The sequence below is a fragment of the Phaethon aethereus genome (assembly GCF_964289735.1).
Source record: "Phaethon aethereus genome assembly, chromosome: 6".
NCBI lineage: Eukaryota > Metazoa > Chordata > Aves > Phaethontiformes > Phaethontidae > Phaethon > Phaethon aethereus.
The window spans coordinates 22,596,617-22,623,783 of NC_138580.1; the positions used below are offsets into that span (position 1 = coordinate 22,596,617).

General features: G+C 40.5%; 3 protein-coding genes across 3 annotated transcripts in view; 2 read left to right on the top strand and 1 right to left on the bottom strand.

The window, feature by feature from the left end:
* Window positions 1-1,524: 1,524 nt before the first annotated feature.
* Window positions 1,525-7,371, top strand: SSB (small RNA binding exonuclease protection factor La; the record flags this gene model as incomplete). The annotated part of the gene is made up of 11 exons (XM_082001381.1): window positions 1,525-1,590; window positions 3,082-3,185; window positions 3,341-3,515; window positions 3,668-3,775; window positions 3,876-3,976; window positions 4,211-4,282; window positions 4,367-4,409; window positions 5,126-5,266; window positions 6,094-6,277; window positions 6,443-6,574; window positions 7,274-7,371. 11 exons carry the CDS (start codon window positions 1,525-1,527, stop codon window positions 7,369-7,371), a joined length of 1,224 nt encoding a protein of 407 aa, XP_081857507.1.
* A 69-nt stretch (window positions 7,372-7,440) lies between these two features.
* METTL5 (methyltransferase 5, N6-adenosine) lies at window positions 7,441-12,103 on the bottom strand (the record flags this gene model as incomplete). Its single annotated transcript, XM_082001383.1, has 8 exons — window positions 12,080-12,103; window positions 11,514-11,629; window positions 10,740-10,854; window positions 10,093-10,274; window positions 9,599-9,681; window positions 9,243-9,294; window positions 8,518-8,567; window positions 7,441-7,494 (listed from the first exon to the last, which is right to left on the bottom strand). The coding sequence occupies exons 2-8, from the start codon at window positions 11,620-11,622 to the stop codon at window positions 7,441-7,443; spliced, it is 645 nt and encodes a 214-aa protein (XP_081857509.1). The 5' UTR covers window positions 11,623-11,629; window positions 12,080-12,103.
* A 1,540-nt stretch (window positions 12,104-13,643) lies between these two features.
* The window catches only part of UBR3 (ubiquitin protein ligase E3 component n-recognin 3), a gene marked incomplete at its 3' end in the record, with an annotated part of 116,372 nt that continues 102,848 nt past the window's right edge, over window positions 13,644-27,167 (top strand). Inside the window, 1 exon segment of the mRNA XM_082001334.1 lies at window positions 13,644-14,154. Coding sequence (XP_081857460.1) covers window positions 13,706-14,154 — 449 coding nt within the window. The 5' untranslated portion in view covers window positions 13,644-13,705.

The following is a 27,167-nucleotide window of genomic DNA, read 5'->3' on the forward strand; positions in this document are numbered from 1 at the left end:
AATTAAGTCTCCTGTAGTCAAGGTGGCTTATGTGAGACATCTCTAACTGCAGCTGTTAGCTTGTGTACTATGGTCTGGATTTTTGTAAAGTGCTTTATAGGCAAACGGATCACACTCTCAGCGTAGCTGTCACCTAACACTGTCTGAAATCATGCTTTAAAGAGTGTTACAATGTTAGGTATAGGTAGAAGACCAGAAGTGAAGACCAGGATGCAAATTTTAAAGCTGTAAGTGCCTAGATTAAAAAGAACTACAAGCAAGTCAAAGGATGGAAAGGATGATCTTCAAGATCAGGAAGAGGAGGCAATGGGATGATGATTGGTGAATTAAACTACTAATAGAAGATGGGGCTGCCAGGCAGGTGTTCTGATGAAGAACTGAGAGAAGGGAGCCTCAGGGGAGTTTTCCCTGCTTCCACATTGTCAGTCATCTTGATGCTCTGAAAGATGTTACTGCCCTGTGAATGGCAGAAGAGCAGAATGTGTATACTTAAATCTCCCAATAAACCATGCAAGACATGAGTGCAAACCCATCTTCACCAGTAGTCTTAATGACTGATCTGAGGGCCATGAAACTGCTTCATCTTCTGTAGCTGGATTTAATAAGTGTGATAGCGCCCAAAGGGAGAAAGAAGAAATCTGTGCTCCGTAGTTTAAAACTGAATTCAAACCGATTTCTGACAGCTTTATAAAGCAGCATTTTTTTCCTCAAGGATTGCTCTTTTCACACTTTTATCTTAAGAGCAACTAGAAACACATTTTCTGATCCCAATTAACTTTCTGGCCAGTAACTGCTTTTTTACCAACCTTCTAGTGCATGTAGTGACTGTATCTGATGTCCTGGGATTATATGCTTAATGCAAGTCAGGGGAAGGAGTTACTTTCAAGTTAAAACACCTCACCTCTTACCAAAGGTGCTTGATTCAGTATTCAGGCAGAACTGAAGACAAGTTTGTAAAGGAGAGCCCTTGATATCTTTAGGATGTATTAGTAAATGCAGGTATTTTCATTCCTTCTTCCAGTAAGTTCCTTGAACTTTCAAAGATTAATTAGGAGGCAGAAACTTCAGAAAAGTTTCCAATTACACCTGTTAAACATTTTTTGTTACTGATATTTTGCCTAGTGACGAAAGGTTAGATTTGATTTAACAAATGTTGGCTCTGAGGTTTGTTGCTGTTGGGTACCAACTGAGGATCTGTGTCTAGAAAAAGGTAAACAACAAATAATGCTCTAAAGTGCCAGCATTTTTTTACTTGTCTTGAATGTAGAATGCCAAATGCTGCCTTAACAACAAAAGTATTTTACTTAGGTTTTTTTCCAGTTGTTTGATAGTTTCCCCTTGGAGTTCTGTAGTCATGTTTAAAGTTGGCTCATAAGCATAAACATGTGGCTAAAGAACTTGTCTGTTACCTTGTTTAGATGAGGCCACAGTGAAATGCAACACTACACAAATAGAAGTCTGTAGAAAGTAGTATTCAGTACTTAGTGCTTTTGCTCTGTATTCCCTTCAACACAGCTGGTGAAAATGGCTGAAAATGGAGATGGTGAAAACATGTCTATTTTGGAAAGCAAAATCTGTCAGCAAATTGAGGTAAGTTCAGTTTATAGCTTGGGATCTGGACTGAGATGTAGTTTTGGAGAGATTCATTGGTAGGGACTTGGCTAATGGGAAGCTAACTTCATAAGGAGTTAGACTTGAATCTTCGGCTCTGAAAAAAAAGTCTGTCACAGGTCTATGTTACGTATTTAATACTTGAAGTTTATTCATAATTGTAGTCTAAGTTGGAAGTTATACTTGTCTAGAATTGCCTGTACAACCACCATTTAAAAAATACAAAAGGTTTAACTTGTTAATGTTTTAGGTGTTAGAGCAAGTGAATGTATCATTAAACAATTTGTTACTATGCTCAATGGGGTTATTCTACCTACGCAAATAGGAAGATGCATTTTAATTTTATATGGCTGATTTTTGGGGGGGAAAAATCCTTCTACTTTGGAATCTGTGCTGGTCAAAATATTAGCACGTTGCATAACTTGCTATTATGATTTAGTGCTTTGTAACTTATTGTTATAAATTACAACTAACTTATGTGCCTACTTTAGATTAATTATTTCTCACTCTAGAGGCTTGGAGGGTTACCCTACAATGAAAAAACTGAGCACATCATTTAAAATGACATCTAGAACAAAACTGTTTTCCTGAAGGACAAAAATACAGTTGTGTGTGACTATCCATTAGCATATGGAGCTGTAGACGTTATTGGCGGCGGGGGGAAGACACGACGACCAACAAACAGAGATTGAGGGAAAAATAGTTCACAATGTTAGACTTGTGGTAATGTGAGTTTGAGGTATACTAGAGGGAGAGATACTGTTGTAAAACCTGCACTGACTTCTTAATGCACAACGATATTGGTGGAAAAGGCTTCAACTTATCCTATGGCTTCAAGTATTTGATCCTAGTTAGATGACTGCTAGTAAGCAAAAGAATCTAACTTGTCTATCTCGTACTGAACTGAACAATATGTCAACTACATGACACTCTGCTCTTCCCATGCTGGACATAATCAAAATGAGAACATAGTAAATTCAAATAAAAACAGATTTTTTAATCTTACAGTATTTTGAATGAGAGTTAGAAACTCTTGTCTACGTGTATGATTTCTCTGTGTGGCAAATACAATATTCTTGCTTACACATTCCTTAAATAAGGATTAAAACCTGAATCTGGTGATAAATTTCACTTTTGACTCTGCAAAGCTTGGTCAGGTTGATGAATAGCTATGTTAACAGAATAAGCTTCATGTCTTTCCTAAAGAAAACTGCAGTCTACCTTTGCCTCATTAGTCCCATTGCATGAAGCACTGGGGGTTTTTTAGAGCTTGTGTGTTGCAGATAACTTTTCCAAAAGTATCATGTTAAAGCAGGAAGCAATAATTTCAGAATTTCTAACTGTTCAGATTAATGAATTTTGGTATGTCTCGATCCACTGCAGTAAGTTGTCAGGTGAAAATGAGCTTCTAAGACTGAACATTCAAAGACAAATTTTTCTCCCCACCTCCTTCTCCCTTCTTTTTTGCAGTACTATTTTGGCAATCACAATCTACCACGAGACAAGTTCCTAAAGGAACAGATCAAACTAGATGATGGCTGGGTGCCTTTAGAAGTAATGATCAAATTCAACAGGTAAAACAAAGTACAACTAATCTGGATGGAAGGGCAACTTCCCTTCATTTGGGGCCAAATGTCCCTGGTTTGCATATACAACTCCTACTGCTGTTTAACATTTGGCTTTCAGCTTTGCCTGTACATTTGTAATAACCTTTCTGCTTACTCAATAGGTTAAGTCGCCTTTCAAAAGATTTTAGTGTTATTGTAGAAGCACTAAGAAAATCCAAGACTGGTTTAATGGAAATCAATGAAGACAAAACTAAAATCAGAAGATCTCCAAACAAACCCCTTCCTGAATTAAATGACCAGTACAAGGCTGCAATTAAAAATAGATCTGTTTATGTTGTAAGTAAACTTCTTCCTTTGCTCTGTGCTGTTCTGCATGACTTTGCCTGAAAAACCATCAAAGTAATGCTTGAATTAACTCATACTAGATAGGTTTTAATTTCTGACTGTCAGTTTGTTGCATATAACTGAAGCTTGTTGCTATCTTGCAGAAAGGCTTTCCACTAGATGCAACTCTTGATGATATCAAAGAATGGCTTGAGGATAAAGGTCCAGTCGAAAACATTCAAATGAGGAGAACATTGCAGAGAACATTTAAGGTAGCTCTTGCAATGAACAGTTACACCTGGGGCAGGGATCCCCCCTGGACAACATTCTGTTCAATTACTCTGACACTGAATATCTTTTACCATTTAACAGGGCTCAATATTTGCAGTTTTTGATAGTGTTGAATCTGCTAAGAAGTTCACAGAGATCCCAAACCAAAAGTACAAAGACACAGAGCTGATCGTACTTTTCAAGTAAGTCCAATAAACTGATGTATGAACTAATAATGGTCAAGGGTGAATTTAGACAAGAACCTGAGAAGTTTAAGTTTCTACACTGTTGTACAGGTATTGATAGCTGTACCTTTTGGAGGCTAGCTTCCCAAGTCCCAAAGCTAATCTCAATTGTTTCTTGGCTACTGCTATCTTATAAAATAATTATAATGGAACACTTTAAGTGGTATTAACTTGGCTTGTATTCTGTTGAAGGGAGGAGTATTGTACAAAGAAGAATGAGGAAAGGAGACAGAACAAAGTAGAAGCTAAAGCAAGAGCTAAACAGTAAGTCATTATCAACTGAAGTGCCTGGTTTTGCTCACCTGACCGCACTTGAACCAACTCTTAACTAATTTAACTTTTCTACAGGGAAAAAGAAGAAAAACAGAAACAAGCGGCAGATGCTGAAATGGTATGGGTTTCTTAAATCTCTATACCTGAAAACTATGCAATGCTTCAATCCACACATAACAAACATGCTCCTGCAGCTACATTTTGTAAAGCTAATGTGGGATATTCAGAGTTTGAAATTCTATAATATAGAGCACTTTCTAGAAAATCTCTTCATCTTTTCCAACTAACCTACAGTAAGACTTTGTTTTGTCATGATATGTAATCTTATTTTCAAGAGACTAATTTTGTTTAAAGGATGATGTCCTCAATTTAAATTATTAGGCGTGTTTACCTGTTCAGAAGTGATCCTAAATGCACCATTGATATGATCATTCTTCTGTGGTATTTAAAGGATCCAGTAAGGATTTAATCAGTATTATACGAATTTTCAACCTGAGGTGTCAGCCTTCAGAAAACTGTTTTGTAGAATTTAAAGAATGTAACTCTTTTATGGGGAAGGAGTCCCAAGTTCCACATGAATGTAGTAAGCAAAGAAAATTTAAGAAAGGGAGGGGGGAAAAAAAGGGTGGGCAAGGTAATATACTATACAAGACTTGGACATCAGCATAAATAAGCTATGTAGCCAGAATGCTTGGGTTACTGAGGCTGCTAAGAGGGGTGACTTCAATTGCTTATTTATCATTATCAAGTTTAGGATTGAGGGGGTAAAAAAGGAATACTCAAGCTTGACTCTTCAACAAAAATGTGGGGGGGGGGTTTCTTTATTTCATTTAGAAGTCTCTGGAAGAAAAGACAGGATGTCTCTTGAAGTTTTCTGGTGATCTAGATGATCAAACATGCAGAGAAGATCTCCATGATGTATTTTCTGATCACGGAGAAATCAAATGGATACACTTTGTCAGAGGTGCAAAGGAGGTCAGTAGAATCTTAGACGAGTGAAGATATCTGTATTAAAGTTTGAAACTGAATGATTAAATGCTTGTTCTCTTATATAATCAAGTAAGAAATTACTTATTTGACTTGTGGAATTGCAGCATATTTAGAGAATTAAATTACTCCCTTAAATTCTTTCAAAAGAACAGGTTCTAGCCTTCTCAGCTGATAAGTTCAAAACTGAGATGGAGAATGTTAGGACAGTCTGAGAGTTTTGCTTCAGTCTAGACATTATGCAAGAGTAATGAACTTGCTGAGGTACATAACAGGCTATGTTGTTCATCATTTTCATGTTTGTGTGCCCAAAGAAGGGCAATGAAGCTGGTGAGAGGTCTGGAGCACAAGTCTTATGAGGAATGGCTGAGGGAACTGGGGTTGTTCAGTCTGGAGAAGAGGAGGCTGAGGGGAGACCTTATCACTCTCTACAACTACCTGAGAGGGGGTTGTGGCGATGAGGGTGTTGGTCTCTTCTTCCAACTAACCAGTGATAGGACGAGAGGAAATGGCCTCAAGCTGCACCAGGGGAGGTTTAGATTGGCTATTAGGAAAAATTTCTTCACCGAGAGGGTGGTCAAGCATTGGAACAGGCTGCCCAGGGAGGTGGTGGAGTCACCATCTCTGGACGTATTCAAAAAACACGTGGACGTGGTGCTTCAGGACATGGTTTAGGGGACATGGTGGCGTTGGGTAATGGTTGGACTTGATGATCTTGAAGGTCCTTTCCAACCTTAGTGATTCTGCGGTTCTGTGATTTTAGCTGAATGTTTTTGCAGTAAGATTCAAATGCAAACACCACTCTTCTTTTTAAGGGAATTATCCTATTCAAGGATATTGCAAAAGAAGCTCTGGAAAAAGCCAAAGCAGCACATAATGGAAACTTACAGCTTCGGAACAAGGATGTTAAATGGGAAGTGCTAGAAGGAGCAGCAGAGAAAGAAGCTCTGAAAAAAATACTGGAAGATCAGCAAGAATTGCTGAAACAGAAAACAAAAGGTCCTTCTTTTATTGGTTTAAGCATTTATAATGTCCTAGAAGTGACATTGTGTGAAACTAACTGTAAATAGTGAATTCGTACTAAGCACTGAATAAAGCATTCTTTTGAGCTTGATAGTTAAAAAACAAATGAAAGAAAGTTCCTGACATCTTCTATCCCCACAGGACGCAAAATTAAAGGAAAAGGAAGAGGGGGAAAGATACCTCAAAGTGCACACAAAGGAAAAGTACAGTTTCAGGGCAAGAAAATAAAGTTTGAGAATGAAGAAGAAGATGGCGAAGATGACACTAAAACAGGTGTGTCATTCTGTGCACTGGATGCAGCTTCTTTAGTATGTGGAGCTACTTTCTGGAGAAGTACTCATGTTTCTTACAAGTGTTTCAGATTTGGCCCTATGTTATAGTATTTCTGTCCTCTTGTCAGTATCAGTAAAGTAACTTTAAGGCTTTTGTCCTTGATTCCTTCCAGAACTGTCCAAAAAGCATATTAAAATAATTACTAGATAGCTGAGGCGGTACTGCAGGGCTGTTCCAAGCATTCTGCATTGAAAGATGGTGGTTGTCAGTAATGTTGCACAACTGTACAGACACAGTCTCTTGAGTGGTGAATATTTCTTTTTCCTTGACGCTATGAGAACACTAATAGTTCTGCATAGCTTGGAGAAGATGAAGAGCTAAGCTTCTATTCACTAGTTAGGACACCTGCTTAAACAAAACGCAATGAAACCTACTCTGTTAGATTGTATTCCTCCATCTTCTTACCTGCCTTCCTGCTGTAAAGTTCTACAGGGAAGAAACTCATCAAAGTTGGTATTTTTAGAGATCTAAAACCTTTAAGTCACAGTAATAGTAAACCCTCTAGCATAGCAGTGGCTGTGGATAAACTAGGACTTATCCTTGAACTTATATGGTAGGAAGAGTTTGCTTTTTAGAAGATTTCAGGTAATACTGAAATGCTTTCCTTTACCATAAATGACTGCATATTTAATCTTGCAGAACCAGCAAGTCCCAAGAAGAGACCACTAGAAGAAACGGAAAAAGAAGAACCTGCACCAAAACAACTGAAAACAGAAAATGGAGATGGAGATCAGTAATACTGAAATAATAATAAAAAAAATCATTGTTTTTATTGTTCCATTTTTCATAAGTTTTAAAGACATGCCTCAGTTCAGGAGTTTCTTGGCAGAAAACCTAATGAAATCAACTTCAATGTCAACCTATAATGAGAGGAAAGCTTCATTTTGTTGGGTTACAGCTTTTTTTGTTTTGTTTAAGAAGCATGCTTACTCTTTAACATACCACCCTGGAAAACTCTTTTATATTTATAGCTGTGTTTATACTGTCAGATCCTCTCAACTTCTCTGGCACCTCATTCAAATGTAAAAGGTTCTGGACTTTGTAATCTGGCAGTTATGTTAAATAGCAGCTTCCAATAAATTCAGGACTTAAAACTGCTTACTGCTGAAGCCTAGATATTAATGTAGTATGAAGCTGTAACTGTGATGTAGCAAACCTGAAGGACAGACTTCCATCATTGTAAGTTCAAGTCACCAAGACAATAGGTACAGCTGAATAAAACTTCTAGGCTTTGCTACTCAACATACCTAAACAACCTTCAAATCTTGCTCAGTCCATTCCAGCATTCTCTCTACTTCCCCTATATTAATGACATAAATGTCTTCTAGGCTAGCATTCAGCACCCAGGAACTTGCCTGTGGGCTTAAGCTTCCATACTCTAGCACCCTGACTAGATCTTCTGTTGTGGGATGATGCACACAGCTTCCTCCTGCCTCCTCTAAGATGGTTCTATGAGGGATTTCACTGGCTGTAGCTATTTGCAGTACAGAGCATAGAACACTGAAGTAATGCTACAGCTGTAAAATCCTAGTTACTTTGGCCTTCATTACTTAATTCAGCCTTAAGTTGCAGTTAGAATCAAGCAAATAACTTAAAAGTTGTGTCAAGGAGGCTACCTGTAGCTTTTTCAGGTCTAGCTGCAATGCTGGCTTTAATCCTTGTGTGTAGCTTTGACTTTCATTACAATGATTATTTTCTCTGCTCAGCTACAAAATGTAGTAACGGCAATGGAACTTGATGCTATCATAGTGAACTTCTCTCCCAAGTGCTGTGAGCATTCTTCACCTGTACATCTGGCCATAAAACTTAAATTTTCTTCAGTAGAATTTATTTACCTGCTTAGTATAAGACCAAGCGTTTTCTCAGTTAGGTCTTATACTTACTGATTTCTTCTTATGGAACTTGTATGATGCTGGTAGGTCATATCTAAGTTCTGTGAACAGTACAAAAAATACTTGTTACACTAGAATGATTATATTGGGTGATTGACTTATACCCTACACGCGTGTTCTTCTGTGGCCCACCTCTGTTGACCCCTGACTGGATAACTGTTTTGACCTCTAGACTAGATTATGACTGAACATTTAAGCCATCCACATCACACAGTGGATGGCTGAAATGCAGTTGTGTTTCAAACACTTGTGCAACTTCCATGTCTCAAACTGTATAAAGCATCCAGCTGGTGATATTTAAGAATCAAGAAGATACCTGAACAACTATCAGAAAAATACTTAGGTGACTACAAGGACAGGATGCTTTTTTGTGTGAGAACTGACCTGCACTTTGCTTTTGTTATTCAGCAACAATCTCCTTTTGAAGCAGGAAGGTAAGTAGCTTCTGCTCAAAGGCAAAATCTAGTCCAGGAAGGAATCCAATTCTAATTCTGCACAGAATATGTATTACTCGGAGTTTTATTAAGTACCTACTTGTATTCTAGCCAAGGTATTTAAAAAAAAAAAAAAGGCTGCTTAAAAAAAAAAAAGGACCTGTGTCATTTTTCAGTGTTGAATCACACTTAAATTTAACTCAGGCTGTTAAGACTGGCTAGTAGTGTTATAGGTATTAACCCTCAACAAAATGTTTTTTTTTTTAAACAAATTAGCCTTACCTGCTATGACTTCCATCTTAACTTCCCACTCATCTGCTTTCTTTTGAATGTGCTACAATATTAAATAGATATAGGTAAATTTTTAAAAGTTCTTTTCTATGCTGTCTTATAAACATCTACACCCCTGTATTTACTTAAGTCTCCTGTCCTTTTGTTTTTCAAGCTGAAATATTAGATCACATACATACATCAAGATAAGTAAGATCACAATTATGTGACATGATTAGTATTTACCTGAAACAAGTTTCATACTCCATAAAGGTGTGAACAAATTAGTGAAGCTATAGACAATATCATTAAAAGCTAGCTATTTCATTGCCTGGTTAATGCTCACCCTACTAAAATGAAGGCCTTACCTGCCGTGTTGAAGTTTTGTGAAGGGAATATACAGCTGTTTTTGCCATTTGTAAAGCAGTTTTCAGAAAGATCATATCCATTCCTAAAAGAATGTTGAAGTTATTAGAATTGTTAAATACAAGCTCAAACTAGAGGATTTAAAGATCTGCTTCATGCTTCAATTTTTCTGAAGTAATAGCTATTTGAGAAATGGCACTGAATACATTAAGGTACATAAAGTATTTCTAAAACTTACCCAATTGCTTTTAGTAAAAGAGAACAATGATAGGGATATGAAATAGCTAGATACGAAATACTGATTATTTCAGCCACAGTGACTGTTAGTTACAATGCTGAAGTTCTTAATTTGTACTTAGGAAACTGACTACAGATCAGCAGAACTCTAGGTAACTACAATAGGTAGTTGTAATAAAGAAGGGAGATGTTTCATGGAAAGTGCTTCCCTTGCTATTTCATTCCTAATAATTTCTAATTGACTTTCAGAATTACCAACCTTTATTATGTTTGGTACCAAACGGAGGGTTCATAATAACTGTGTCAAAAGTCTCTGACATGCTGTCAGATAAAGAGCAGACATCACACTGAACCATGTTGACATTCCTGAGCTCAAAGTCGTCGATATTGCTATTAAATACTTCCAGTGCATCTGCATCTATGTCAAAGCCCACACACAATCTATTAAAAAAAAACAAAAAACAAACCATGTATTAATCTTGCAAAATAAGCCTATGTTCAAATTCAATAGTAAAGTTTTGAAACGGATCTGTGTACGCAACTTATTTTATTTAGGGAAATGTAACAAGCACACGCTATAAATTCCATGCTGATAAAAATGTGAGTAGCTCTGTTCCCCTTTCTCAAATACCCTTTTAAAGTTTGTGAAGGAAGTTTCATGTGTTCATTTAGTGCTGCAGGGGAAAGCAAACATTATGACTTCCAAATTCATGGCACCTGTCTGTCTCTTCCACTATTTGAATGGTTATTGTCTAAACATATTAAATAGCCTCATTATGCCCCAGATTAGATACCTGAAATTAGTTTAGTTCAGCATTGCTATGTTCTAATCTTATTTTCTACTCTTCTATGCTAGAAAAAAACATAACCTGGACTTTAATACTGGACTTAGTATTAAATACTTACCCTGCTCCTAACATTGCACTTCCAATGCTGAGCATGCCACAACCACATCCTAAATCTGCAATTGTTTTGTTTTCAATATCATCAAAAGTATTGTGAATTGTATAAAGCATACATGCTGGGGAAAAAAAAAGACAGGTCAATAATATCAGATATGCATCTGATTAATTAAGAAGAGCTACTTCTGCCTTTGGAATACTCTGAACTGCCACCAAGGTTTCTTGTCATGCAAAATTAAGCTGATGTTCTCACTGCCTGTTACTCTCTTTTTCGTTTATATGTGAAAACAAGTCAAAAACATTTTGATGAGTTAGAGAACTCTAGATCTTTGGTAAAGAGATTATATATAGAGCTGTTGAGTATTGTTTGTGAAAAAAGTATGCTTGCCTCTAAATTTGTTTCGGGAAAAACAATAGAAAGATGTAGAATATTGGAAAAAGTGTAAGGTATGTATGAGTGTATATACACTTTTACTATTTTGGTGCATCATGAAATAAATACATTTCTGCTTTCTCATTTACAGATTAAGTTGTTTCTATCACAACATTTTCTTTTAAATCAATTTACTTGATTTTTGGATTGTACATTAACAGTATACTTCTAATGAAAAGAAGTTAACATCATTAAAAATAATTAATTACATTTCTGCTGGATACAATTTCTCAATTTCTTTTAGTCTAAAGGCTTCAAAGGAGAAAATGCAGTAGAAATACTTTTTTAAGTGCTGATGAATGAAGAACTAGGAAAAGAGACAACAGTGCTGTAGGCAACCTCTACCTGCGATATGAGGTCGTGTTGGATACTGCTCAAGGAGTACTTTCGGACTTTCAAAAGTATCCACTTGTTGAAGACAGCTTTCCAGTTCTTTAAGCTTTAATTTCTTCATAGTTTAACTATGGAAACCAATATGTAATCAGTTACTATAATATAAATAAACGAGAAGTTATCTTCAATCATTTTATACTTGAAATCCCACTGTACTGCTCAGCATCTCCCGGGTGTTTTCATGCAGCCGTTTTCAAGGATCCAGCTGACGGCGCACGGATGACGGGGGACAAGCGCAGCACCGGCTAAGGCGAGGCCGCTCCCCGACCCTCGCAGCCGCCTTTCCTCACGCACCGACTCCCGTCCCAGGCAGACGCCGAGGACGCCCCGCGCCCTCCTCGGCTCGGGGCTCCGCTTCTACCGACAGGCCCCGCCTGCCGCCCAGCCCTAAACGGAGCTGGAACCGAGCCTACCGGCCGCTCGCCCGACAGGGCCCTCTCCGCGGCCTCAAAGCAGCTGACCCGCGCACACCTCCGTCGCCCCCGCACCGGCCGCCTCTTGACACCGCGTCCACTCACCGCAGCCCCGGCGGGGCGGGCTGACGGGCCGATCCGGGCCGAACCGTGCCGAGCCGTGCCGAGCCGTGCCGAGCCGTGCCGAGCCGTGCCGAGCCGCGCGCCACCGCGCACTTCCGCCGCGCCGCCCGGCCCCTCGCTGCGAGCCAGCCCCTCGCGCCGCGTCGCGCCCCGCACCTTGCCCGCCCCCTCGGCGCGCGGCGGCCGCCGCGGGCTCTGCCGCAGGCCGCGGAGCTACCGCCCCTTCCCGGGCAAAGGGGGAGCTTGCGGGGGATGGAATGCAGCCAAACTTTCCCCTTTTTTAATTAACAAATGTTAGCTTTGACTATCATGTATCATAAGCATGATACATTTTATTACAACCGCGCGTGTTACCACTGTCAGGTGTTTGTGAAAGCCCGGTCTCCCAGGTTTGTCTCCCCGGCACTTTCTTCAGCGGTCAGACTGCCGAGTGCCAGCAGGGCCAGAAAGCAGCGTAAAGGACTTCTGCCTGGGAGTCCAGCGGCGGAAGGCACGGTCCTCGTGAGAAAAGCAACAGATTTATACGCACTTTTCTCATGTTTTCCTTCCTGTAATCCTGGAGGAGAAACACTGCACTGCCTGCCCGGTATTCCCCGCCCGCAACACAACCAGAAGATGGACAGCCACAGGAAGCACGGTGGCAAAGGCCAGAGAGGGACGTCTGCCTTGGGGTTTTGTTGCTGTCAGATAAAAGGTTACTTTCGTTTAGGGACAGTTGGGGTTTTTTGTGTTTTGGGGTTTTTTTTTTAAGCTTTTCCATTACACAGTTGAAAATCTATTTATCGAGCACTAAAACCGTTGATCGGTATGCGAGTTAAGGTGACTCGCATCCAAACACATTCTCTCCTGGTGGGAGCCTGCAGACGCACTCCGGCACCTCAGGGTGCGGGGCCGCGGAAGGCCCGAACACCCCGCCGAGCCCACGGCCGCCGGCTCGCGGGAGGTGCGGTGCTGCTGCCGACGCCCGGTGGTGCTCTGCCACCGATGCCGGGGCCGATGGTGGCAGCGAGCGCGCAACCGCCGCCCTGAAGCCTCAGAGGTGCTTCCCGCGTCCGCCGCAGACGCCCTGCTTGTGCCCCTGCCCCCAGAGCAGCCACCACCTCAGCCCGGCGGGACCCCCGCGGCCCGGACACACCGGCGGCAGCGCGGCGTCTTCACGGCAGCCACTTCGCTGGGGGAGCGACTCGGTAACAAAGAGAACTCCGCTACCGTCGGGGCGCCGGCCTCCACAGCTGGCCCCTCCAGGCGACGGGCGGCCGGAACCGCGATGGCGGGCGGCGCGCGGCCCGCGGCTCTCGTGCCCCACTTCCTGAGAAGAAGTTTCAGGCCGGCGGGGACGGCCGGCGACATTTTGTGAGGCGGCGGCGCGGGCCGCACACCTGCGCGCTGACAGGGCGGCGCGGCCCGGCGGGGAGGGCAGAGGAAGAGGAGGGGTAATGTCAGGGGAGGAGAGAGGCTGTGTCAGGAGGAGGGAGCGGGCGGTGGGGAGGGCGCCGGTTCCGCGGCTATCGCGAGAGGGAGGCGCCGCTGGGAGGGGAGAGAGGGCGGCGGGGGGAGCCCCAGAGCCGGGAGCCCGGCGCAGCCGTAACGGCTCCTCAGTTTCCCATCATGGCGGGGGCCAGCGCTAGCGGCCGGGATAAGCGGGCGACGGCGGCGCGGCTGAAGACGGCGCTGGGCGGCGAGAGCGGCGCGGCGGCGGCGGGCGAGCTGCGGGCGCTACTGGAGCGGGTGCTGGCCCCGGCGGCGGGCCCGGGCGGCGGCGGCGAGGCGGCAGCCGAGGCGCTGGAGTGGTGCCGCTGCCTGCTGTCGGGCGGGGAGCCGTGGGACAGCTTCGTGCAAGCCGTGCGGGCCTACGACCCGGCCACGCTGTGCGGCCTGGTGTGGACGGCCAACTTCGTGGCCTACCGGTGCCGGACGTGCGGCATCTCGCCCTGCATGAGCCTGTGCGCCGAGTGCTTCCACCAGGGCGAGCACGCCGGGCACGACTACAACATGTTCCGGAGCCAGGCGGGGGGCGCCTGCGACTGCGGCGACAGCAACGTCATGCGGGAGGCCGGGTGAGCGCCGGGCGGCCTCGGCGGGGAGGGCGGGCACCTGCCGGCGGGGGCGGCCCCCGCGGGCGAAGCGGCCTCCCCGCTGGCAGGCGGAGGTGCGCCCGGAGCTTGGCGTCTGCCCGGTGCCTCCCTGTGCGCCGGGGGAGGGCAGTGAGTGGGACACCCGCTGTCGTCTGGGTGGCCCCCCTCCCTGGCTGAGGGTCGGACGAGGCTCCGTGGAAACGGCGCCCGGGCCGGGCTGAGCCGGGGGGGGTGTGTGTGTCAGCCCCGCCTTCCCGGCCGCCAGCCCCGGCGGCGGTCCGGCGAGGTGGCTTCCTTCTTTGTTGATGTGCGTGTGGCTTTTTTTTAGCACGCTTATGCAAATCTCGTCGCTCTTGCACCGAGTGCCTGCCTTCAGAGAAGTTGATAAGGCGGAGTGCATGGGAGGCAGTACCTGTCAGATCCCAGCTAGCTGCCTTGGCCTAGCACAGCTAATCATGAAGTGTGTCCAGATTCTTTTGGACTTAACATGAGCACGTATGCTGAAATGAACAGATTAAGTAAAGAAGGAGACTTTTTTTGTGTGTTTTTTACCAGTCTGCAGTTCATCTTGCCTTCTGTTTTTCCTATTAAATCAAGGAATTCAGTGACTCTTGGATGGGTACAACAGGGCAGGGTTTTGGGGAAGTCAAATGTCCTTCATATTCTGTAAGCGTGCAGACATACTGGAGGCAAGACTTAAGTACCTGACCAGAAGAAGAGGAATGTGGTACCTCATTATACCCTCCTTTGTTTCCTTTGTACCAACAGTAGAAAGAAAGATCAGTCAACCAGTTACTGGATGGAGGTGATACCTAACCAGTAAATGTCAAATTTTGCAACTGGGTGTCTTTTTGGAACTCTCTGTGTTCCTGTTCATTCACCACAGAGCTAAAGACTTCACCAGAAGACAGTTTGGAGTGCTTGAGTGAGGCTTCTCTTCTGACCAGCTTTCTAGAATAGTCTCTGTCTTGATTGTCTTAGCCTTGGTGAGATGGCATGCTCTCATAAGAGCTGTCTCATCTCTTCCTAATAAATCCTGTGTTGTGGCGTACCTAGCAGAAAACGCTAGGGACATATAGAAACACTAAAACATTTTCCTTGGTTCTTTTCATGGTTTTAGCATTTACAATGTATAATTCTGCATCACTCATTCTGCATGTTAAGATTCCTTCTCTTTTTGCCTTTCTACTTGGGGATTTTGCTAATTCTGCTTTTTTCTGTGGCTTCAAGGTTGTCATCTTGGCTCTGAGTCTTTGCATCTGTAGTCAGCATTCTCCTGCTCCTTGAGGCGGCTTCATTCTTGATTCTTGTTACTTTTTTTCCCCTTTTGTTTCTCTTACTATCTGCCTCTGTCATTTCTTCATTCTTCCATTTTGGTGGAATCTTTTCTTACTGGTGGACTCCCTCCAGTGGAAGAATTTTTCTCCTTTTGTTTTCATTGATCTTCAGTGGTTTCAAGGGGCTACTCCTGAAGTGATTCTTTACCAGTTCTTGTTCAACTTCTGATGATTGTGCTTTCCTCCATATCACTGAAGTCATAGTTCCCCTTGATCTTGAGAAGTAAGAAAAAAGAAATGTCACTTCTTCTAGTGCTCAGTGTGGGATAGGTTTAGGGCTCCTCTTAGTGGTAGGATTTTAATAGAGCCCAGACAAATTGGTCCAGTTTAGGTAAATATAAAAATTACTTCTGATACTGCTCTTATCCCAGAGTTTATAGCTTTTGCAATTGTCTTTTCCCATTTTAAACGTTTTTCGTCTTGAAGAAAGCTAGTTTAATAAAGAAGAAATAAAAAATGCTGTTAAATTTTCAGTGTAGACAGATGCAAACCCTGTAGGAGTAACAATATTCTCATTTCTCTCTTATATTTACCCTACTTACTACTTTTAATAGTAGAATTTGAGAGTAAATTGTCTTGGGTGTCAGGTAGGTCCCTTCAATAGGTTTGATCATTCTAGATAAAGAATTCTATAGTATCCATTCAGAAACAACACTCTTGAGTTGAGCAGTAGATTTTCCAGTCCTTCTGGACAGACAGGAGGACAATACATGGCAATATATGGGGTGTCTGCACTTGTCATAAGGTTACTCTGCTTATCTAAAGAATGGATGTCAAGCCAGTGCAATTAAGTGAACTAAAAACTTTGTTTGCTATGCAAGACAAAGTAAGTTAAGCTTAAACCAATGTAAAAGCATTAATGTGTGCAAACACACAGTTTTGCCTGTTGACTTGGATTGCTTCAATGCAGCATGTTTATCTAAACTGATCTAACTTTGTGTATACAAATCAATTGCACAATTCCAAAGGTAATGCTGTACAAGTTAAATTAGGAGGCCTTCATGGTAGGTTCAGGAAACCGGAGTGTGTCTAGCCCAATATAACCTTGGCCACCACAGCCTAGCCTTCTATTAATAGCAAGGGAATCAAATGTGGAGCCTATTTATGAACTTTATCTACCATCTGCCTGCTCAGATAAATTTTGTGTAGATACTGTATACGAATACCATAGTAACAGTACTTTGTTTCTGTTGGTTCTTGTTACCTGGTCTCCACGTTCAGAGTTTTTTTGATGTGAGGCATCTCAAAAAATACTTCTGGATGAAGTCTTAGTTAACTGATCTGCTGTAAAGGAGATCTCTCCATCTTACCACCTGGGGTGTCTTCTCATTTTCTTTAGGGTGGCTAATGTAAATCTGCAGATGGTTTGGTCTGGGGGTATAAGGATATATGCGTTAATATTTTATTACTAATTAAATTTATAATTAAGTTTTTAAAGATAACAGAGTGGTAATTTTTTATTTCTGATGCCTTTATATAAGGAAGCTATATAGTGTGATAGATGGATGCGGATGTGCTTTAGGTACCTTGTGTAATTCTTATTTGTTTTAGAAAAATCAGATTGTCACACTCTTGAGCCTTTTGATTCCCATGCAAATTTCTGTTTTTTGATGATTAAGTTAATTGCAGTTGGTCTGAACTACTGGAATGTAACTTAGACTTTAGAAAAATATCCAAGTTTGTAAATGTAGCTGCTTGTCAAAGTATTAAAAACTCTAGTTGTGGCAAGGTTTAATAGATTTTAAGATCCAGTGATATATCAAGAGGTGAAAATAGTTTGTAGTCCTCTCCCATATGGTATCTAGCCATGGGCAAATGAAATTTTGCAGCTCCATCAGAGATAATTAATCATGTTTTGAAGAAGGCAAAATCTTCGGTTCTAAAGCATTTATAGTAGACATATGCTCATAGTTCAGCAGGCGAGTTCATCTGTTGGAAGAAAAAAACCCCATGCAGTCGGACAGGGGGAAATTCAGACTGGAGTGTTTTTTGGTTGGTAGATGATCTTGTGTTATAATGAAGCTTGAAGTAAGCAATATGCCATGTGGTTATAATAAGAGTCTAACCAGTCAGTAATCTGTTACTGATGAGTACCCTCTTGTTTCTGTGGCTGTCTTGTTCTGATTCCCCTTTAAGTCTGTAGACAATAACTTGATATACTAGAGAGCCTCTACACTTTGAGCTATTTCATTCCCCCGTGTCCTGTTTCTGAGTATGCCTCACTGTGTGTTGACTTATTTGTTAAATTAATCATGTGGGAAGCAGATGTTTTAGTGCTGCATTACAGTACAAAGAGAATGATGTCTCCATCAAGGGTTGCATAGCCTGAAAGGCAAAAGCCAGGTTAAAAATTTCATTAAGCAGGATTTTTGCATTGATGTTTGCTGTGTATTTGATGGTAGTTATAGCAACCAGTGTCTTCATTGACATAGAGCATTGCCTTCTCTTATGACTTATATTAAAGGATCTAAGAAATTACCAATTTCTACTTGCAACAGTGGGCCATTCCTGTATCAGTAGGCATGTGTGAAGTAAAAAACTTAAAAGAAAGGTAACTATTATAGATTGATGTCATATGCCGTGTCTTCAAAAGCACCTTCAGGTACCTACCTCTAAGCGTTCTACAGTCCTGTCTCTAATGATCTATGCCTACCTTTACATTTAGCTCTGTGTCTTTGTCTTAGAGTGTACATCAGTGCATGTTTCATGGAGGTCCTGTCTGAGCTACACACTAGATTAGACTTTTTTTTGGGGGGGACAAGGACTGATGTGTCTTTTAGGTGTACCATGCTTCCTTATGAAAAGGCTGGAAGATTCTCTTTGCCTCCTCTTGCTGCCAACAAGAATGAAAAGTATATTCTTAGTTTCTAGCCTGCTAATTTTATCCTGCTTTAATTTATTTTAACTACACCTAGTAAGTATTATTGAATAGTTAGTTTTAGTTAAATTTAAATTTTGGACAGTAGATAAATAAATACTTGATGACCTTTGCTACTCTGTCCCCGTATCCTTCTTTCCTTCCTTCTGACTTGATTCCTTATTTTATCCTTTTTCAGAGACACTGCCTTACAGGAACTCATTTCAATAGAAATGGCCTTGCTGTGCTGTTTGGGGCCTATGGAAGAATAGATTTTATTTCTTTTACTTTCTGTTGCTAAGTAAGAATAAAGGACCTTTTTCCTATTCTAGGCTTGAGAAAACTTTAACAAATAGGGTGACAATAAAAAAGCAGCCTTGCTGTTGAGAAAGCTATTATTAATAGTTACCTTTGGATGTATTCCATGCATGTTCATCAGGCAAGGTCTCTTGTAGCATCTGGGTTGTAGCAGCTGTGATTCACTTAAGATCAGAAAAGTCAGATTTGCCTGGAGTTGGGTTCTGGGACATGCAGGTAACAACTGTTTTACTGGCATTATGTAGGTGATGTGGGTATTTTATGGAGTGTCTTACAACAGCAGATCACCTGTTTAGCATACATATAACATGTTGCTGCTTCAAAGTTGTCCCTTCCGGTGTGACTGTCAGTTGTATTCTTTAACAGTAGACAAGGAGGTTTCAGTTCTCCAGGACCTAGGCTAGGTTTGGTAATGCAGCCTCAAAGAGGGAAAAGTGCTCTTTTGGACCTTTCTTCAAGAAGTTGCTGAAACAGATGCTTTATCAACAGGCTGAGACACTACACGTTGTCAAGGAGTTTAGCCTCTGAGCATTATGAAACTATGTAAAAACATCCTCGTGTTCAGTGTTTTTGGGCCTGGTACAAATGGCATTCTGTAGAATCTCTATCAACTCCATCCATCTTCTCTGCTTTTGAAGTCCTTTGGGCTACCAAGGACTTCTGGCTGAAGGGACTGAGGAGAGGTCTGATCTGTAGCCTGTTAGCTTGGCATGAGAGTCTGAATAAGGATTCCACAGAAACATTCAGTATTTTTTGCAGAGCTTCATGTTAGGTCTTATACTTGGAAAGCAAAAAAGATTACAGAGCACTGTGTTGATTAAGTCCATCATGACATACAGTCAATTCACAAACCTGCCTGTCTTGATTTCTCTTAAGAATGTCCCTCATTAGGACTACATCAACCTCTACATTAGTTGCTTAAGTGTTTTAATGGTTAATAGCCAAGTGATAATTTTGTATTACTGCTTTTAGAGCTGTGGCCTGACTAGATGCTATATAGTTTATACATGCCTCGGGAATAAGATGCAGTTGTTTCAAAGGCATTAGTAAGATTCTCAAATGTATCAATATACATAACTAAACATTTAGAAGCCTGAACTCTTGCTGTGTCACTGAACAAACTTAAAATAAATGATGGTTCCACCCCAAAGCTTTTGCTGATAGGGCCAGTCTGGCTTGAAGAACAGAACAGTACAGATTGAGCTCACAAGATACGACTGCTGTATATTTTGCCTTGTCTGAAATTGACTTATTTATTGTATGACTTGTCTATCGCTTTGTAATATACCTTGGTATATATTCAATTTAGGAAAAACTGGTGTTTTGGAGATCTGTGGAAACAGCCTTGTTTAGGTTTGGGATAACCAGTGTTGATTTGCGGTTCCTTTGCTTTGATCCCAGCAACTTCTAAAGCTCCTTTTATCCCTTTTGTGAAACAATCAGCTGTCCAGGATTCTAAGTTTGCTATGTCAGGGTGGAGTGTTATTTGTCTGGTACATATCTGATCTACATGGAGCTGTCAGTGGAGCTGTTGGCAACGGAATAAACGTGATTTTGGGTGTCTGGGGAACACATTCCTAAAGAACTTTTGTCTCTTAGATCTTTCTTAATGACAATTAATACAGGTTGATTCAGAGTACAGGCCGTTCTTCCTTACCACTTGCAGAATATCAGGAATTTTACATTTTAAAAAATCCTGGAATGATACCTGACAAGTGCAGGTGATTTTAAATAATAGTATCCTAGGTGCCCGCCTTTATGGAGGGTTCTGGTCGTAAGCTTTGAAAATAATATGATTAATTTTCTTTACATTGAAGTAATACAGATAGCTGTTTGGGTATTACAATAACAAGGACTATATAATGAATTCTGTTTGCCTTCATCAGGATGCACCTCTCTGTTTCTGCACAGTGCCTGCAGCGATGATAGCTCTGGTGTGAAACTCATGGACACTTACCTTTCCAAGAAAAATGCAAATTACATATATATTCATCTTGTCTGTTGGAGGCCTGACCAAAGTGGTATCTTCAGCTCAAGTTCATAGCTTTTAGTAAATCCACACATCTTACTAAAATCCTGAAGAAATGAAGGTTGTTTTTACATTTGTATAGCACTGTGCAGTGGCTTAGAACTTTGTCAGATAAAGTATTTTGTCCAAAATATTACATGTCATATGTTTGACCTGTTTAAATTTTCTTAGCCAGAAAAATATTTTTGTTAACACTATTTTGGAAATTGATTTTTGTTCTTTAAATAGAAGATGTACTGTCCATGTGCTTTAAGGTAGATAATTGATGGGTCTCTGAAAGCAACTGGGCAGGGAGACTGTATGTGCATTAATGGTTTGGGAAGAGTGAGGGCCAAGCAGACGGCTGTCATGAGGGCTCGGGACCAGATACTCTGTTTGCTGATCTGCTTGTCTCAGACCTACATTTGAAGTCAGCTGGGAACTCTGCTTTGTGAATGCTATGTAAGGCTAAGAATTCTGAAAAATCAGATCCTAAAAATTACGAAATCAAGCATCCAGAACTATAATATACATTGTATCTTAATTTCTCTATCTTTAGGTCCATATTTAAAAAAAAAAAGATGTCTTTAGACTCCGTGCTGCAAAAGAAATTCAAACGTAAATATTTTCCTTGTGCACATTTTTTTAGAGTTGAATTTGAAGAGTATTCTTGTCAATGCCTTCTTCAGTACAGTGAAATACTAAATTAACTGCTCATTTAAGAAGTACTGTTTCTTTTCTTATCTGAAAAGGCTGCAATTCCTGTTGGACAGAATGGTTAGAGACCATATTCATACATGCAAATGGATGAATTAAGATAATTTTAATAATCTTAATATTGCCTTTAACAGCATAACTGAGGCCCTTTCAACTTGTAAGGGCTTCACTTTGCAATCACCGTGATGTTTGAAAAAGCTGCACCAAAGAGAATGAGTATTATATTTGTACGTTAGCTAGCTGTGTGTCTGTTATTGTACGAATATATTTTAAATTGTGTGTAAATTGAGGCTTTTCAGTCAAACTAGGGAAATGTAAGCTGTACTTAGATGGAATTACAGTGCAGTGACTATATCCCAGAGCATCCACCCTTTTTATAAAGACAATATTTTTGCAGCAGAAGATTGTGTTACTCTCTTGAATTACTCTATTGTCTATCAAAATGCTCAAGTTCAACAACTTTGTGGGTCTATTTAAACATAAGCTCAGCTTCATCTCTACTCAGAAGTCTATTCCTTCTCATTCTCACTGCATTTCCAAGGTCTTACAACTGAAACTGCCAAATCTACTGTTTCTGATTGATAGTGGGTACTTGCGTACTAATGAAACTCATTGTAGTTTATCTACATTATCTACTATACAAGATGTTTACATCTGAGGACGAACAGCGAATAACAGAAATGCTCTTCTGCAGAGCTTCTTTGTCTGCTTTTTCTTTGAACTGGAGAGCTTGCTTCACTGAAGGGTGCTCAATGCAGCACTGAGCACCAAGGGAGCTTCTGGTGACTCACTGCCTCACTTCCTGCTGTTCTGCAAGGATTGGAATAACTTCTAAGAGTCTAATCTGTGATTTCTAGCCTCCTAACCTGTCCAAACAGCTTTATCATGAAGGCTTAGAGCCTGGAAATATGTCCTTTAAAGGTGTTCTGAGGTTTTTCTTCTTGAGAAGCCATTAATTCTTCTGCCATGTTTCATTGTCCTCCATTATTGACTCTAGTGTCTCTGCTTTGGAGCTTTCCTGGTTGGAGGGGTAGACTGACATCTTTCCAGTTGGCTTTGCTTCTTGTCGCAGTCCCTAATAGCAGAAATGCAAGTATTCAGTTTTGTCTCTGAACTCCACTGTAGCTTGCGTCTTGCTTAAAGAGCAGAAGAGCTGTCATTCCTCAGACCTTGAAGTCAGTACCACATTTGATTCACTTTTGGAAGCCTGTTTTGCAGGTGAAAGGAATTTAACTATTGAAATTTAATTACTAGAGTGTGGGAGGGGAAACACGAGAAACTTAATTTTCAGAGGAGCAGTTAGTTTATTTCTGTGCATTTCTTCAGTGACCATTGTGTTTATTGCATAGGTACGGTGGATTTACATAAAGCAGGGCTACAATATACCAAGGTCCTTTTTCATCAAGATGATTTTCTGATCCTGATTATGCAAGTTATATTTTGTGCTGAATTAAGATTTGTTTTAATGTGAACTGCAAAAGCAGGAAAAAACATTTAAACGCTCTTTAACAGTATATAAAGAATGAAAAATGAGTTCACAAGAACTCTCAGAGACAATTGTAGCACTCAAAAAATATTTTGCATCTTGCATCTAATTTTTAGATTCAGTGTGTGTAAGAGTAGTATTGGCGTGTTTTACAGTGAGGACAATATGCATACTCTTTTTTTAAGTGTCTGTTGAATTCTTATTACAAAACAGTCTCTTTTTTTTTTTTAATGCTTTATGAAACACTACCTGACATAGTTAGTCATGTGGTACATGGTATGAAGTGTATGTAATGTCTTAAATAAAAGCTCATTTTAGGTATGACACTGTTACTGAATTGAAGAATGGAGTGGAGGTTTACTTACTTTCCTTAGGAATTGATTTCCAGTAGTTTTCACTTGGGTCCCAGATTCTTGTCCCTAAAAGCTTCTGTCGGAGTCAGGTACTCATAGTGCTGTAGTACTGTAAGACCTGTGAAATTGGGATGCCTTCTTTTGACAGCTTTATGATGCAGTTTAAAACAAATTATTTTTAAACATGGGGAGGCAGGGGACAAAATAGCGAGAGAAAAGTGAGGGTAAAAATAGTCCCTCTGTGTGTGTATGAACTTATGTCAAGTTTCTGGAATGCAACTGAAACTTGAGACACTGTGGGATGTCATGGAAGGAGGGCTGAGCAAATGTTCAAAAGCTATAAAGGTGTGGTCTGGCTGGTACTGAAGGCATTTATCAGCTGCTGTAATAAGTGGGGAAGTTTAAAAATTTCCTTTGATGTAGAGGAGTTGGCTTCACAGCGAGCCTTGTAGCTATCTGATCTGCTGGTTGGTCAGGACATCATCTTCCTGCATTATTGGGTTTTTGGTTTTTTGTTCTCTGTGTTTTGCACCCTGCCAGGTGAACAAGGAGAGGGATGATGACAGGATGATTTGGGGATTTCAGTGTGATTTCCACGGAGGCAGGTCTGTGAGTGGATTTAAGCTGGCCCAATGAAATTCCTTTTTTTTTTTTTTTTTTTAAAATAAGTAAATAACTTCTGCTAGCTTAGCTTCTGAGCTGGTTTAAAAGTGGATCAATTGAGTGCCAGTGCTGGAGCAAAGAAGAGGGCTGAAGACAGAATTGTGGCAGGACTGACCTAACTCAACTTAAGCAGATGTGAAACTGTAGCCTAGAGGAAAGGAGTTATTTTACCTGAAGCCTCTTCTAAAATACATTTTGGAAATTCATGGCAAAATTCTTAAAAATGCAAAGAATGGTAGCAGAGAATGGAATGAATCTGCAAAGTCTAAAGTGCAGGTTGCTCAGAAGATGTTAATGTTGCTTATGTTGATAATACATGGTATTCCTTACACATTTAGATGTCAGCAATGTTCTACATCTTACAAATAAGATATCAGTGCAGCATAAGAAATTTCAGGAATAATATTTGAAGTAATGTGGACAAGATTGCTTGTTAAAGCTTTGTTTTTATTTAATTGCAAGTTACTGTGTTATCTCATTTTGCTGAAATTAGCCTTGTCTTTTTGTGAAAAAGCAATTTCAAAGGTAGGAAACTGCATAGAAAACAAAAAATAGAATATAGTTTTGAATTGGAGAAAAGAATAAGGAAAAAAGATGATTTTGTCTCCCTGTAGACCTGTATTTTAGTAATTCCTTGTTAGACCATCAGTGAAATAGGGCGTGGATATCTCTGCCTAATGAACTGTCACTCTTGCTGAAATGATTCGTAAAGCTCATTGTAGTATAATAGTAAATATATTTACAAGGAAGACAGCAGCACAAGAAATACGAAGTACTAGAGGTTAAATAGGAACTACAGGCTTGTTGGAAAAAGTATTTTGCAATATTGAAAACATGTAATAAAGCTTAGATCAAGGTGATTTGTCAGTTATCTTGTCAGTCTTCCTCTCTGTACTTATTTGTATTTTTTAGCTTCTTTAAAAAAAAAATTCATACCTAGTGTTTAGCCACCTTTCATTACCCCCTGTTAGAGACTACTGCCTTCTCCAAGTGGTGGATTTCCAAGGCTTGATGTTACCAGGAGGGATTTGGAAAATGCTCCTTTTTGTTGCCCATTAAATCTGAAGTCTCAGGAGCATTTTGAAATGTACATTTATGTAGACAGACAATTCTTTAACTAATGCTGTGGTGAGGAAGCTCTTTTAGAAGTATGAGGATGTTTGTCCAGTGACTCTGTAACCCACTGAGAAGTTTGTCACAGGTGTCTCTTTCTGCCTTTATAAGAAGTTTCAACTTTTTTCTTCCGTGGCACAGCTTGGAGTTCTGGCTCTTCTTTAGTTAAAACAGCTGTTGTTTTAACTCTGAAGATCTTCCAAGTCATTGTCTGCCATTTTGGTCAATATTTGTAGAAGGATTGTATAGCACTCTGCAAGGCAATAGAGCTTTGAGTGGAACAGTCTCGTTATTTCAGGATTGTGGAAGTAGCATACAGTGGCAGGATTTGTTTTCTGTAATTCAGCATAAAACAGTCTCACGGGTGAATATTATAAACTTGGGCTCAGTAAGTTTTCTTTAGCCTGATTTGTAAATAATAAAGTCTGAGCATTGGCTTTCTAGTTCATTGTGGCTTAGATTAATTCTTGCCCTTGAAATTCAGTATGGCCAATAGCTTGTCCAGTGGCAAGCTAGTGTCAGTAAGGACATATTCTGGGATCGTTACCGTGTACATGTTTCTAGCTGTTAAGAACAGCTACAATAGTATGTTGATTTTGGACAATGGTTTAATACTGCAGTCTTTGAACCATAAATATAGAATATGGCTCATCTTGTAAAATGATATTGGTATTCCTACTTTAAGGGTTAGGGCCTGGTATCTAGAAATCGTTCCCTGTTTGGGACGGCTGTAATTTGTGCATGTGACAGTGACAGACTGCTTCCTTACAGTGAATCGAATTTGGGTTCTGCCTTGATTTTCCAGAACCTGTATTAATATAGTAATAATAGCACACTTTGCAAGTCAATAGTGCTTTCCTGGGAGTCTCAAGAGAAGACATGATTCATAACCTTCAGCTACAGGATATGTTAAATTTGGGATAATTAATCCATAGGCTGATTCTCAAGTGATATGCTGGCATAGGCTTCTTGGGGAGCAGAGCCTTTTGTTTTCTGTGGAAAACAAAGCCCTGTGCATAGCAGAAGCCAGGATTCAAAATGACTTTTTGTGTGAGTTTTGTTACCGTGGCTCCCTTAGCTTGTGATCATAACCAGTGAACATGTCTTTTGGCTGAATGCAAAATATATGGGGGTGAGGGGGGATGGGACACCAGTAAAAGATTTTAAAAGGCACTGCATAGTAATTCTTTCCTTGTGTGTCTTCAAAGTCTTTATTTTGATCTCTTTTACTTTTGATCTCTTCTTATAACGATAGTGGTGAAAGGGAAACCAAATACCTTTAAGATAATAAATGTACCATATTGCATCATAGATCGAGCCAGCTTTGTGATTTATGGCAGTTCAGGTTTCTGTATGTGGATGAGACAAAAGTGAATAACAAAAGTGAAAAAGTGACTTTTCATAAGTTCTGTGAATGTCATTTGCAAAAGTGAATGACAAAAGTAGAAACACATTTGTACATTAATTAACAGAAAGTTGTCAGTCATCACTGAGCTCTTTCTGTCAGGCACTTTTCCCCCCACAGGGATGGATAAGCTGTGTATACAAACTGCAAATCATCTGGCTAGTACTGTCCTTGTTTATCTTTTCTTAATGAAAAGTGTCATCTCTAATGTGTAAGAGCAAAGGAGAAGCTCTTAGTCTTTAGTTTTGTGAAGATGGCTGCCATTCTTGTGAAGATGCCATCTTAATTGTTGGACTTGTATCCTCCTTTTTTTTTTTTCTTTATTTGTTTTCTCTGTGTGTGTCCTAAATTCGGATACTTGCTTTGTGACTTTCTTCTATATCCTCCTTCTCTTGAAGGTGATACTTTAATGGTCCTCAAAGAAGAAAGGCTTATGTTATAGAAAATAGCAGGCAGCTTCTGGAAAATATGGCATAGCAATATAGTGAAGACATTAATTTAGAAAACAATTTTCATATTCAAACAAAGCTAATCCATTTCTGAAACTTTATGTTGAAAAACTGCTGGTAAAGTCTAGTGAATCTTTCCAGTAAAGTTTACTCTTGTATGATGTGGTTTTAGACTCCTTATTCCTTGTTAGCTTCTTTTTTGACATGGCTAAATAACTCTTTGATGTTGGTAAATGTCCTTTCTAAAAATAGATTAGGAGCAGAAAAGTATTCAGTGGCTCTTGAGTCA